Source organism: Colias eurytheme, chromosome 12 (assembly GCF_061535395.1).
Source record: "Colias eurytheme isolate Ceu_HAF_F1 chromosome 12, ilColEury1 Martin Lab GWU primary, whole genome shotgun sequence".
Lineage (NCBI taxonomy): Eukaryota > Metazoa > Arthropoda > Insecta > Lepidoptera > Pieridae > Colias > Colias eurytheme.
In genome coordinates, this window is record NC_142991.1 from 6,076,013 (window position 1) to 6,090,714 (window position 14,702).

The 14,702-nt window shown below is 35.2% G+C and overlaps 1 protein-coding gene across 1 annotated transcript in view; it reads right to left on the reverse strand.

Annotated features, from left to right (window-relative positions):
• Nucleotides 1-1,759: 1,759 nt before the first annotated feature.
• Nucleotides 1,760-14,702, reverse strand: part of Oseg2 (intraflagellar transport protein Oseg2) — a 37,259-nt gene continuing 24,316 nt past the window's right edge. Inside the window, exons 31-35 of the mRNA XM_090108203.1 lie at nt 4,035-4,131; nt 3,641-3,781; nt 3,140-3,258; nt 2,232-2,343; nt 1,760-1,887 (exon numbers count right to left, since the gene is read on the reverse strand). Of these exons, the coding sequence (XP_089964329.1) occupies nt 1,760-1,887; nt 2,232-2,343; nt 3,140-3,258; nt 3,641-3,781; nt 4,035-4,131 (597 nt within the window). The remainder of the gene's footprint in view (nt 1,888-2,231; nt 2,344-3,139; nt 3,259-3,640; nt 3,782-4,034; nt 4,132-14,702) is intronic.

Below are 14,702 nucleotides of genomic sequence, written 5' to 3' on the forward strand. Positions count from 1 at the left end.
TCAGAAACCACGCAGAAAAAAATATTAGCCCTGACTAGTTTAAAAACTACAAAAACGATTCGAGTGCAATAAGAAATTCTATATTTAGTTGTTTAAACAAAATATTCTTGTAAGTTGTATATTTATTATAAATCACAAGTTAAGATTTTTAAAGAATTATATTGATCATAAATTCTAACATATTATGTTAGAATCGATCAAATCATTTACGCTTACTATCTTAATATTTTAGTGTAACAAATAATATTCTATTTAAGAAGATGTTATATTAATTATATAGTGTGCCTCGTTGAGCTCTACCACAATATCCTAATTAAGTACCGAAGTATAAGCCTAACATATCTATATAGAGACAACCTGTACCTGCGACATTTTATTGTGATAAATAATTATTTTGGAATCAAATATCGTCATAACATATTTACCAGGTATTAAAATTCTTATCTTACTGTAACTCTATTTCTTTATAGTTCAAAGTCATTGTGCGGTTTTCGCTATAATTACTATTTTAATAAAAATATGTATATTACTCGGCCCTAAGAGAATAACCTTATAATATCTATTGAAAATTACAATGGTTTTTTGCATATCTTCTTATAATATAATACATTACATAAATTATTATATATTATATTTTAGTACTCATAGCGAAAACTTATCAAACAAATTCTTGTACGTAAAATATGTGTGTAAAAGTATATTATTAAATAAATGTGATAAAAATCTGATATTATAGTGAAAATTTTGTGTTTTATTTTAAAAACCTCTCCTTTTAGTATCTATAATATTTATTTTATTATCTTTCTGCTGAAAAGTTTATTTGTTGGAACGAGCTATTCTTAAGACGAGAGCTGAAGGCTTTTATGCTTTCGAAAGTAGTTTATTTTGCTAGTCTAATGTATATTTAAAATAAGTCTACTCATATAATTTGAAGTAGGCAAAGCTAGACAGCTTAACAGCATTGACGCACAAATAGTGCTTTAATGAAATACTACATAATATTACAATAGTAGCTTTCTGACTGCATCTGCGTTCGTGTAGACTACGACGACTACGACTTCAATTTTTTTATTGATTACCAAGTATGACCTGAATTTGGTCATTTACTTCTTTTTTACCTATACATATTGCCTAAATCTCATCAATTGTGTATGTTTTAGCAAAACTTAAGGTTTTTTATTTAAATAATTGCTTAGAAAAATATTATGCCATAATAATTACATGTTGGATAATAATCTGAAAGTTTTTTTTTTGTTTGTATTCAATAGGCTCCAAAAGGACTGTACCACACTGTACCGATTTAAATGATTTTTTACTAAAAGAAAGCTACATTATTATTTTATTAGAAAGTAACTAGCGCCTAGTAAATAATAAAACTTATTTTATTACATATATTACAAATTACGTTATTCTACATGTTTAAAACTATCAGCAGTGAAGTAAATTTTGGTTTGGTTATCAAAAGAATGAAATTGATGAAAGAAAATCCATTAAAAAATTTTTGATAGGTAAGTTAGTTGGTAAGTTATCATAGCCATGTTTGATCATAAATTAGGTATATTTGTTAAAAAAATACGTCCCATCTGGTTATCAAATGGCTGAAGGTCGATATTAATTCGGATTTTAGACTATAAAACGAATATCGGTCTATCCATATTACATTTTGTCCCACAATATATTTATGTATTGGTTTAGGGTCTGTTAATAAAACACAGTTTGAATTAAATCGTTTATTTTAATTCTACAATTTTACATAAAATTAAATGTGCGAAAAGTCAGCAGGTCCGCACCATTTGGTGATATGTTGCAACACGGCTGAAGCTGTAGCGTGTCCATTGCGCGCCGCTTGAGACACGCGCGACCACCACTCGCGGTTTGCGCAACGACCTATACAAAAAAAAATAAATAAAATGTGATACAATGCATATATGTATTAATGTTTATAATAATTTGCACGTTTGATGCAGTAGAAATCAGAATATCATGCGAAAAATATTAGGTATGCTAAGTTTTAGCATTTACGTAAGACTGAAATAAAATTAACGTATTTATGCACCATTTTTTTTAATATGATAAAATCTTCAGTCCTCCTGAATAAAACGATCAACACGCAAAAAAAACTATAACACTCATTCGAATCATAATTTACCACACATATATTATCTCCATTATCAACTAGCACGTCAAATAACACCTCAAACACAATAAATCCCGTACAAAACAAATCTCACCGTTAGTGAAGGTGACGAGTCTGTTGGCTAGCGGGTGTCCGGTGAGCACGCAGGGCGGCTCGCCCGCGCGTGCTCGCGACACGTACGCACCGCTCGCGTCTACGGGCAGCGTCTGTTGCGTGTTTGTTGAACATTTGTTAATTACAAGGATGTTGTGCGATTTACGATTTGGATAATATAATAAATTATTTCACAAAAATGTGCTTATATTTTATTCTCTTAGAGTGGGTAGTAGGCAAGCAACTGTAATTAATTATAATTGTAATTTTCATGTCATTTTATCGAGAAAATGAACAATTTATGTTACTCAAGAGGTTATCTTACAGTAACTAACAGTAGAGATTTATCTAACTTAAAAACCGTTTAGTTATTTCCGCAAAATGCGGCAAAAAAAACGTTAAACGTTTCATCAGCATGTATTAAATCATCAAAAACATTTAACCGCCTTTTACTCGCAACTTAAGTTTATCAATTCTCCTTTTTATATTTTCCTTTAAAATAACAAAAAATAATCCTACACTGCAGTATAATAAAGCGTGTTGCACAATTTCAACTTATAAATTTTGTGTGCGAAAAATTAACCATATTCTATAGTGAATAGCTGATGGTGTGTGGCTTGTGCCAAAAATTAACCATACCCTATAGGTAGTGTATAGCTGATCGTGTGGCGTGTGTTAAAATTGTAAGTTAAATTTTTGCAGCATGTGCAGGATTTGTTAATTGTTTGTAAGTTAAATTTTGCAGCATGTGCAGGATTTGTTAATTGTTTGTAAGTTAAATTTTGCAGCATGTGCAGGATTTGTTAATTGTTTGTAAGTTAAATTTTGCAGCATGTGCAGGATTTGTTAATTGTTTGTAAGTTAAATTTTGCAGCATGTGCAGGATTTATTAATTGTTTGTTTGTTCACTTGTTCGACGGCCCGGTCCATGGAGAGCGCGAGCACCCAGTCGCGCAGGGCGAGCAGCGTGGCGCCGCGCACCGCGCTCCGCTCCGCCAGCAGCGGACTGCGCGACCAGTCCGTGCACTCTGTACGTTTATTAACACGATATTATTTTCTTCACCCGATAATGTCATAAGTAAAAAGACACATTATTCTCTCAAATTGTTTTACATGAAATGAATCGCCAAATTGGACACTGGCAAAACAATAAATATATGCGCAACAAAAACTTAATTTTTTGCTTTTCAAAAATTCACAACTCAAAAACTATAAGTTTCCACAAAAAAATAACGCCTCTCAACTCGACATCATAGTCATGATAAAGTACAGTTAAACCCAGTAATTTCATAACGTAATAAAGTTATACCTAATATAAATAAATCGTTTATTTTACACCATAAATTACCACCGTAATTTGCTACAGACATTTAATGTAAAAGTCATATCGTAGTCCCGCTAAAACCTCACCAAAATCGGTATAGTCCAAGAGATGCGCGTTATCTTCATCCGCAGCCTCCGCCAGATCCAAGCAATGGTTGAGAAACACGAAAGCCTCGCGGGCTCCGTTGCTTCCTTCTTCACGTATCGCTACTCCCGCTGCGTAGAATGCTACATTCAAATAAAAAAAGATAATCATATTGTATTTTTAATAAATAATTACTATTTTGATACAGGCATCCATTGTAAATACGATTGGGATCATGGGAGACGATTCCTTTTTTATCTAGTTAGATCAACTTTAGATTTGCTCACGGCAAACGCAACTGTCTTAATTTTATTAAAAAGAACACAAAGGATAGGTACCAAAAAGCTAATATAAAAACTGATAACAAGAAAATATAATTTATTACGAATATCTCACCAACATCAGCCACAATAATGTCGGTGTAGCGCGGTAAAGCGCGCGCCACTTTCGATGCGATTTGAGGCACGTGTAGTCCCATCAACAACGTAATCGCCTTCAAGACAACACAACATTATTACTTAAACCTAAATATAGACTGCATTTTGAAAATATATTTAGACAAAATACATTTATAAGTTTCATTTACAAAAATCTATCTATAAAAAATCTATTTCATTTATAGTTTTTAGTTTTTCTCTTGTTTGTTATTATAGCGTCCCCTAAATGGCTTTGAAATACATAAATACATCGCGAATCGCGTGAAATATTAAAATACGTAGAGACATTTTCAAACGATGCTCATTAAAACGACTGGCTCCCTCGAGCATAATATGTCTACATTTGAACGCAACATTATGAGATTATAATATTATGTAGAATTAAGAATATTTGGACATTCACTCACACATAACATAAACGCTAAATATACTAAACTATGTATTACTTTTTCAACAGTTTGTAAAGCTGCGCTGCTAATGAGAAACTTTTCGTTAGTAAGTGACAACTTTTATTTTGCCATGCAAAATATTCATTTCTCTGTTTCTTGACTTTTTTTATTTAATCACTAACTGATGCCCGCGACTTCGTTCGCGTGGACTTTAGACGAAAACAACTGGAGGATTTCAATTAACTTATACTTAAAAGAAGAAAAGCATTATAGTTACTTATATAAAATTATAATAATTTTCCTACCGCGAGTTAACAATTATATTAGAAATTACTTTTAAAATCTCTTTAAAGTCTACGTTCGTTGCGCTCTTGCCATTTATCTCTTCATGCCGTATGAAAATCTCAACAGTCAAACGCGCATAACGTTAATACTGGCCTGTAAAGATCTAGAAATAGATGTGCGAATAATATTATGCTAATAACTCAAGCGTTGAATTTGAGTTGACTCGGACTCGTGTTCGTTGTTCGTTGTTCGTTGTTCGTTGTTCGTTGTTCGTTGTTCGTTGTTCGTTGTTCGTTGTTCGTTGTTCGTTGTTCGTTGTTCGTTGTTCGTTGTTCGTTGTTCGTTGTTCGTTGTTCGTTGTTCGTTGTTCGTTGTTCGTTGTTCGTTGTTCGTTGTTCGTTGTTCGTTGTTCGTTGTTCGTTGTTCGTTGTTCGTTGTTCGTTGTTCGTTGTTCGTTGTTCGTTGTTCGTTGTTCGTTGTTCGTTGTTCGTTGTTCGTTGTTCGTTGTTCGTTGTTCGTTGTTCGTTGTTCGTTGTTCGTTGTTCGTTGTTCGTTGTTCGTTGTTCGTTGTTCGTTTTTCGTTTTTCGTTTTTCGTTTTTCGTTTTTCGTTGTTCGTTGTTCGGTGTTCGGTGTTCGTTGTTCGTTGTTCGTTGTTCGTTGTTCGTTGTTCGTTGTTCGTGTTCGTGTTCGTGTTCGTGTTCGTGTTCGTGTTTGTGTTTGTGTATGTTCACATTCACATTCACATTCACGTTCACGTTCACGTTCACGTTCACGTTCACGTTAACATTCACATTCACATTCACATTGTTCGTTGTTCGTTGTTCGTTGTTCGTTGTTCGTTGTTCGTTGTTCGTTGTTCGTTGTTCGTTGTTCGTTGTTCGTTGTTCGTTGTTCGTTGTTCGTTGTTCGTTGTTCGTTGTTCGTTGTTCGTTGTTCGTTGTTCGTTGTTCGTTGTTCGTTGTTCGTTGTTCGTTGTTCGTTGTTCGTTGTTCGTTGTTCGTTGTTCGTTGTTCGTTGTTCGTTGTTCGTTGTTCGTTGTTCGTTGTTCGTTGTTCGTTGTTCGTTGTTCGTTGTTCGTTGTTCGTTGTTCGTTGTTCGTTGTTCGTTGTTCGTTGTTCGTTGTTCGTTGTTCGTTGTTCGTTGTTCGTTGTTCGTTGTTCGTTGTTCGTTGTTCGTTGTTCGTTGTTCGTTGTTCGTTTTTCGTTTTTCGTTTTTCGTTGTTCGGTGTTCGGTGTTCGGTGTTCGTTGTTCGTTGTTCGTTGTTCGTTGTTCGTGTTCGTGTTCGTGTTCGTGTTCGTGTTCGTGTTCGTGTTTGTGTTTGTGTATGTTCACATTCACATTCACATTCACGTTCACGTTCACGTTCACGTTCACGTTCACGTTCACGTTCACGTTCACGTTCACGTTAACATTCACATTCACATTCACATTCACATTCACATTCACATTGTTCGTTGTTCGTTGTTCGTTGTTCGTTGTTCGTTGTTCGTTGTTCGTTGTTCGTTGTTCGTTGTTCGTTGTTCGTTGTTCGTTGTTCGTTGTTCGTTGTTCGTTGTTCGTTGTTCGTTGTTCGTTGTTCGTTGTTCGTTGTTCGTTGTTCGTTGTTCGTTGTTCGTTGTTCGTTGTTCGTTGTTCGTTGTTCGTTGTTCGTTGTTCGTTGTTCGTTGTTCGTTGTTCGTTGTTCGTTGTTCGTTGTTCGTTGTTCGTTGTTCGTTGTTCGTTGTTCGTTGTTCGTTGTTCGTTGTTCGTTGTTCGTTGTTCGTTGTTCGTTGTTCGTTGTTCGTTGTTCGTTGTTCGTTGTTCGTTGTTCGTTGTTCGTTGTTCGTTGTTCGTTGTTCGTTGTTCGTTGTTCGTTGTTCGTTGTTCGTTTTTCGTTTTTCGTTTTTCGTTTTTCGTTTTTCGTTTTTCGTTTTTCGTTGTTCGTTGTTCGGTGTTCGGTGTTCGTTGTTCGTTGTTCGTTGTTCGTTGTTCGTTGTTCGTGTTCGTGTTCGTGTTCGTGTTCGTGTTCGTGTTTGTGTTTGTGTATGTTCACATTCACATTCACATTCACGTTCACGTTCACGTTCACGTTCACGTTCACGTTAACATTCACATTCACATTCACATTCACATTGTTCGTTGTTCGTTGTTCGTTGTTCGTTGTTCGTTGTTCGTTGTTCGTTGTTCGTTGTTCGTTGTTCGTTGTTCGTTGTTCGTTGTTCGTTGTTCGTTGTTCGTTGTTCGTTGTTCGTTGTTCGTTGTTCGTTGTTCGTTGTTCGTTGTTCGTTGTTCGTTGTTCGTTGTTCGTTGTTCGTTGTTCGTTGTTCGTTGTTCGTTGTTCGTTGTTCGTTTTTCGTTTTTCGTTTTTCGTTTTTCGTTTTTCGTTGTTCGTTGTTCGGTGTTCGGTGTTCGGTGTTCGTTGTTCGTTGTTCGTTGTTCGTTGTTCGTTGTTCGTGTTCGTGTTCGTGTTCGTGTTCGTGTTTGTGTTTGTGTATGTTCACATTCACATTCACGTTCACGTTCACGTTCACGTTCACGTTCACGTTCACGTTCACGTTCACGTTCACGTTAACATTCACATTCACATTCACATTCACATTGTTCGTTGTTCGTTGTTCGTTGTTCGTTGTTCGTTGTTCGTTGTTCGTTGTTCGTTGTTCGTTGTTCGTTGTTCGTTGTTCGTTGTTCGTTGTTCGTTGTTCGTTGTTCGTTGTTCGTTGTTCGTTGTTCGTTGTTCGTTGTTCGTTGTTCGTTGTTCGTTGTTCGTTGTTCGTTGTTCGTTGTTCGTTGTTCGTTGTTCGTTGTTCGTTGTTCGTTGTTCGTTGTTCGTTGTTCGTTGTTCGTTGTTCGTTGTTCGTTGTTCGTTGTTCGTTGTTCGTTGTTCGTTGTTCGTTGTTCGTTGTTCGTTGTTCGTTGTTCGTTGTTCGTTGTTCGTTGTTCGTTGTTCGTTGTTCGTTGTTCGTTGTTCGTTGTTCGTTGTTCGTTGTTCGTTGTTCGTTGTTCGTTGTTCGTTGTTCGTTGTTCGTTGTTCGTTGTTCGTTGTTCGTTGTTCGTTGTTCGTTGTTCGTTGTTCGTTGTTCGTTGTTCGTTGTTCGTTGTTCGTTGTTCGTTGTTCGTTGTTCGTTGTTTATTTATTTATTTATTTATTTATTTAAAAAAGGCTTACCAACTAGATACATAATTTTTTGTTCAAACAATTCAATATTTGCTTAAAATAAACATTAGTATTTACGTATCTAAATTACAGGTAGGCACCGCTTTAACAATTTTTCATAAAAATTAAATTATATCTAAATTGAAACTAAAAAGTAAAAACTTAAATTACAATTTGTTTAATGTTTTAACAATATGCTTTTTGAACGAGCTTAGTTTTGAAAAATAAATATCTGTGCTATGATCAACTGCAAATATTCTATTATATAATTTTAAAATAAGTTGTAACGGGGAGTTCGAACCATATTTATTTTTTGAAAATTTTGTGTACATAGGGCAAAAAGTACTTAGCCGACAATTATAGATAGGCACCGAGAGACCAATTTGCGACAACAGTGATGGACAGTCTATCTCATTGTTTAATAATTTATGTAGGCATATTAGCTGTGACGCGCTTCTGCGCGCTTCCAAAGACTCCATTTTAAAAAAGTTTAGCTTTTCGCTATAATTTGTAAGAATATTGTTTTGAATATTGTTTTTGGTGATATAACTTAATCTATTAATAAATTTTTTCTGTACTGATTCAATACGAGTAATATATTTTTTATAGTAAGGACACCAGACAACTGAATTGTATTCAAGGTTGGACCTTACGAGAGAATTATAAAGTATTTTCATAGCGAGAGTAGATTTAAAATCCTGTGTATTACGAAAAATAAAACCTAGCATTTTTTTTTTTTTTTTTTTTTTTTTTTTTTTTTTTTTTTTTTCTGAGGGTAGATGTAAAACTGTTAACATTTAAAATTTTTGCTCTCTGATATTTTTATATTTTATTATAATTTTAAAGTATTTGATGAACTTTTTCATGATATAAAAGTGCTCTGTACTCACCAGCATAGTATCCCTATACAATTCTCCTTATTTTACTGCAACCTACTTCAAGATGGATTCACTACAACAATCACTTGCTGAAATGACTGTTATGTTCAACACAAGGATGGCTGAATTTCAAAATTCCCTACTTGGCACTAACACTACTTCTACAAACACATCTCTAGCTGAAGATTTTTCACTATTTCGCAATTTTGTTGTTTCCTCAATAACTTTATTGCATAAACAAATTAGTCTCCTCTTCAAGATTCAAGATCAACAAGAGATGAGATCTAGAAGGAAGATGTTGCTTGTCCATGGTATTGGTGAAGAAAAGGATGAGGATTCATCCTCTATTCTTATCAAGAACTTATCATATAAAATGCCAGACGCCGGGCTCAGTGCTGCTTCAATAAGTAAGTGCCATCGTATAGGAACATCTAAAGGTAACAAGCCTAGACCTATACTAGTCAAATTTAGAGACCAACATATTAAAAATAAAGTCTGGATGCGCAAAACTGCTCTCAAGAATTCTGGAGTCACCATATCCGAGTTTCTCACAAAGTGTAGACATGACTTGTTTATGGCAGCACGGCAACACTTTGGAGTCAACAAGTGCTGGACACGAGATGGCATCATATTTGTCATAGGCTCGAATGGGAAAAAGCATCGCGTTGAATCTTCTTCTGATTTGAACTCCGTTCCTGGGATGTCTGATAACTTGAATGCAAATGCTGATCCTCCCATGGCTACTATAGATGATGCGGTCAATAAGGAAAGCTCGGTTGGTACTAGACCTAAGAGATATAACAGAAAATGAGTTGCTTATTTACTTTCTTTCACTTTTCCTCTTGTAACATATTATAAATTTTATTTTTTTCTAAATTTCCGCCCATGACTGCTTTATAGTGGTATCATTAACTAATTTTTCTTATTTCTTGTAATGCAATAATGCTCTAAATCTTGTACTTATACAATAGGCACTTATTTTCTGATATAATAATTTCAAGTTCAACTTGTGTAGTTTGTTTACACTTTAAACGTCACTATAATATGTCACAGACTAATAATATGTCAATAGTTGGGTTAAATGTCATTTGGTACTAGTGACTTTTGTTTTAATATTGCCATATTGAATAATATAATTTTCTACGAACTCTCAATTTAGAATTATTGTTTATAAACTTTATTCAGGATACTAACTTAGATTCTAGACGTAATGTTTTGTTAAAGATGTCATGAGTACGATTGAACGTAATGTTGCTATTTTGGTTTCACTCTTTTTAGCTGGAATGTACTGTTTGATTAAATTTTATTTAAATTAACATAGTATATTTGTGTGATAAATTTGTAAAATTAATTTAGTTTGTACTACATTTTAATTTAATGCTAATCGGAGATTTCTCTGATAGTGATACATATGTTACTGCTTCATCCGATAGCGAGAATAATGATAGTAGTTTTTCCAGTGTGACTTTCTCGTCGTTAGACAAAGTAATTAGTTCCCATTTATCCGATTGTTTGAAAAACTTTAATGTAGTCCACATAAATGCCCAAAGTATTCCGGCCCACTATCCAGATCTCTTATCTTCTTTTAATAACAAGAACCTTGGCGCCATTCTTGTCTCTGAGTCTTGGCTGAAACCGATTTTACCGAGTGCCTCCTACTCATTACCTGGATTTAACTTAATCCGGAACGACCGAATTGGAAGAGGAGGAGGTGGAGTGGCTATTTATTTGCGCTCCGACATTCCTTTTACGATACTGAGTCAGTCTCTCCAGCCTCCCCCGCCGAACACACCTGAATATTTACTCATTGAAATATCCTTAAATTGCACAAAACTTCTGCTTGGAGTAGTATACAGTCCTTCTCTTCATGTCAATTACTTTTCTTCTTTTGAGACTCTTCTTGAAAACTTTCTTCCACTCTTTAAGCATGTTATTATAATGGGAGATTTTAATACATGCCTTTTAAAAGACGATCACCGCAGCAAAAAACTTATTTCCTTAGTAAATGCATGCAATATACACATACTTCCACTCTCCGCTACTCATAAAATTCCAAATTGTTCCCCTTCCCTTCTAGACCTTATCCTTGTTTCTTCCCTAGATCATGTCTCGAAGCACGGTCAATGCCCTGCAGATTCTTTCTCGTGTCATGATCTAATCTACCTCTCTTACAAAACCCGTCCCCCTAAATTCAAACACAAAATCCTCATGCAGCGAAATTTTGGTGGTATGGATGTAGAACGTCTCCGGCAAGACGCTAAAAATACAGATTGGACCCTACTTATGTCAGCTGATTCAGTGGATCAAAAAATTGAAAAGTTTAATGCTGAGATCTTAAACTTATTTGATAAACATGCTCCTGTAAGACCAATTAAAGTAAGACACCTTCCTGCCCCTTGGCTCTCTAGTGAAATAAAAATCCAGATTGATGCCAAAAACAAAGCAAAAGCTAAATATAAGCATACACAGTCTGATTCTGACTGGGAAACTTTCAAAAGAGCAAGGAATCGTTGCAATGTGGTATGTAGAGACGCTCAGCGACGACACATCCATCAATCTGTTGAAAATGGGGACAGTTCAAAAATTTGGAAATTTCTCAAAACTCTAGGCATAGGTAAAAATAATGACTCTCCTTTAAATAATAACATTTGCATAGACGCTTTAAATAAACATTTCTCTTCTTCTGCACCTACTTTTAAAGACGGCAATAAACACTCAACAATATCTCATATTATTTCAAACACATCATCTTTTAGCTTCCCGCCGTTCGTTTTTAAGCAAATCGCTAGCAGTGATGTTGAGAAGAATATTTTATCGATTACCTCTAAAGCAGTCGGAGATGATGGTGTCAGTCGTAGTATGATCGTTCCCATCCTTGATATTATTGTCCCTGTCATAACTCATATCCTAAACTGTTCCCTCGATACTGGAGTATTTCCTAATATCTGGAAAAAGGCTAGTATCATTCCCATTCCTAAGAAAAGAAATCCTTCATCCCTATCCGATTTTCGTCCTATCTCAATTTTACCCTTCCTGTCAAAGCTCCTTGAACGTCTTATCCACCAACAACTATCCCAGTTTCTTCATGCCAATTGTCTCCTTGATCCCTATCAATCTGGTTTCCGCCCCGGTCATAGTACGACTACAGCCCTTCTGAAAATTACTGATGACATACGTAGAGGAATGGATAACAAAGAGCTTACAATTTTGACACTGTTGGATTTTAGCAATGCGTTCAATACAGTTGATTATGATGTATTGTTGAGTGTACTGCTTTCCGTCAATATATCCCCTGTGGCAATAGAATGGTTTCGTTCCTACTTGCACGGCCGTCGACAACGCGTTAAGGTTGAAAATACTTTTTCTTCCTGGTGTGACGTAAGTGCTGGTGTACCACAAGGGGGCGTTCTATCACCTCTCTTATTTGCGATTTTTATAAATTGTGTTACCACAAGACTGACCTCACATTATCACCTATACGCTGATGATCTCCAAATTTATTCACAAGCCACTTTGACTGATTTACCTGAAGCTGTGTACTGTATAAATCGTAACCTCTCACACATATCCGATTGGAGTAAATCTTTTGGACTGAGTTTAAATCCTTTAAAATCTCAAGCAATTATATTTGGCAGTCAAAGTCTCCTTTCTAGGATTAATTGGACGACTCTGCCACCGATTGCACTCGATGGTACTACTGTTCCTTACAGTAAATTTGTTAAAGATCTCGGTATCATACTAGATGAAACTTTGTCATGGTCTCATCAGATTAAAAACATAAGTTCCAAAGTATTTGCTGCCGCCTCTAGTTTGCGTAGAATGCGTAATTTGCTTCCCATTCCCACCAAAATTTTGCTGGCCCAATCCTTACTTCTGCCAATCCTTGACTACGCTGACGTATGTCTTACTAATCTAACTCAAGAACAACTTAATAAACTTGAGCGGTTACAAAATTTTGCTGTGCGGTTCATTTATGGTCTGCGCAAGTATGACCATGTTTCGGAATTTCGGTCAAGACTTCAGTGGCTCCCCATCCGCCTCCGCCGGAATACACATATCCTTACCTCTCTTTATTCCATTATCTTTAATCCCACATCACCTTCCTACTTAAAAGCTAATTTTGAATTCCTCGGCACTAGGAATACGAACTTACGATCAGCTGAAAATCTTACCCTTCATATACCTTCCCATTCTTCCAATTTCTTTCATTCTTCCTTTTCCGTTCAAGCAATCCGGTTGTGGAACTCCTTACCAGTCACGATAAGAAAAGCACAGACCCTTCACTCCTTTAAAAGTCAATTGAAGAACTACTACCTTCGCACGATCACTGACAAATCGTTAAAATAAATCTAAATTTAAGTTTTTCCTTCTATATAATTTTAATCTTATTGTAATATTAATGTATCAACTTATGTGTCCTTCATTATGTATAATACTTTTCTATGTTTATTCTTTCTTCTTTCCTTGTCTTACTCTACTCTTTAATTCTTGCTCACTGTATCTTTATCTACATCGAGTTGCTTGGAAGAAATCGCTCACGAGCGATAAAGCCGCTCTTTGTACATCTCTACTATAAGCTATCTTAACTATGTAACTTTATCACTGTGTATATATATGTACAATAAAGAGTATTTCATTCATTCATTCATTCATTTTAAAACTTTTGCGAACCACCAGATCTATATGTGTATCAAATCTGCATTCCTCATCCAATGTAATACCTAAGTCTTTAAGATTGTACTTTTGATTAATAGCAATATCATCAATTTTATAAGTTGTTTTGAATCTAACATGTTTTCTGGAAAGTTTTATAAAATTACATTTACTTCCATTCAGTTGCATTAGGTTATTCTTACACCAGAGAGATACTCGATTTATATCATCCTGCAGTTTTTGTTGGTCTTGAGAGCAATTTACCGATCTGAAAAGTTTCAAGTCGTCCGCATAAACCTCATATTCAGATTCCAAGATAACATTTGTAATGTCGTTAATAAATAATGTAAACAATAATGGGCCTAGATGGGAGCCTTGGGGAACTCCAGATAACTGATAGTATTCTTTAGACTGATATCCGCTAAGCCTAACTGTTTGTGGTCTAAGGTATAAGTAAGACTGCAACCAGAGTAAAACCTGTTCTGAAAGACAAAAAGTGTCCCTAAGTTTTTTTATTAGCAGATGGTGATTCACTGTATCAAAGGCCTTACTGAAATCAGTGTAGATTGCGTCGACCTCATTACCGTTACTTATTTTTGTTATTACTGAGTTAGTGAAACTTAGCAAATTGGTAAGTGTCGAACGTTTTTTTGTGAAACCATGCTGGTTCACAGAAATAAGACTCTTCGTGTGCCACGATATGTAACCATAAACGAAAGACTCAAAAATTTTCGCGGGTATCGATAACAACGTAATAGGCCGATAATTTTTTACTTCACACTTATCCCCCTGTTTAAAAATTGGCACTATCAAACCTTTTTTCCAAAAAGTTGGAAATATTCCGCTGTTTAGAGATTTATTATAAATTATAGATAGAGGAACTGACAATTCCGTTGCACATCTTTTGTAAAATACCGTACTGATACCGTCATAACCCGAACCTTTATTAATATCGAGTAATTGTAATTTACGCTTGACCTCCCGTTCATTAATATTTATGTTATTACGAGCACACATAGTTAAAGATGAAAGTACGTTTTGTGACGACAAGGATGACGATGATTGACTGTATACCGAAGAAAAATGTTCAACAAATAAGTTTGCTATTTCATTACCATCATTTGCTGATTTATCATTAAGTACCATAACAGATGGAAAGTTGCAGGCATGACTCCTCTTAGATTTTATGTAGGTCCAAAAGGATTTAGGATTTTGTAATATATCGCCCTGTATTTTAGTTATATAATCTTCATAAGACTTATCTAATATAATGCGAGTTCTATTTTTT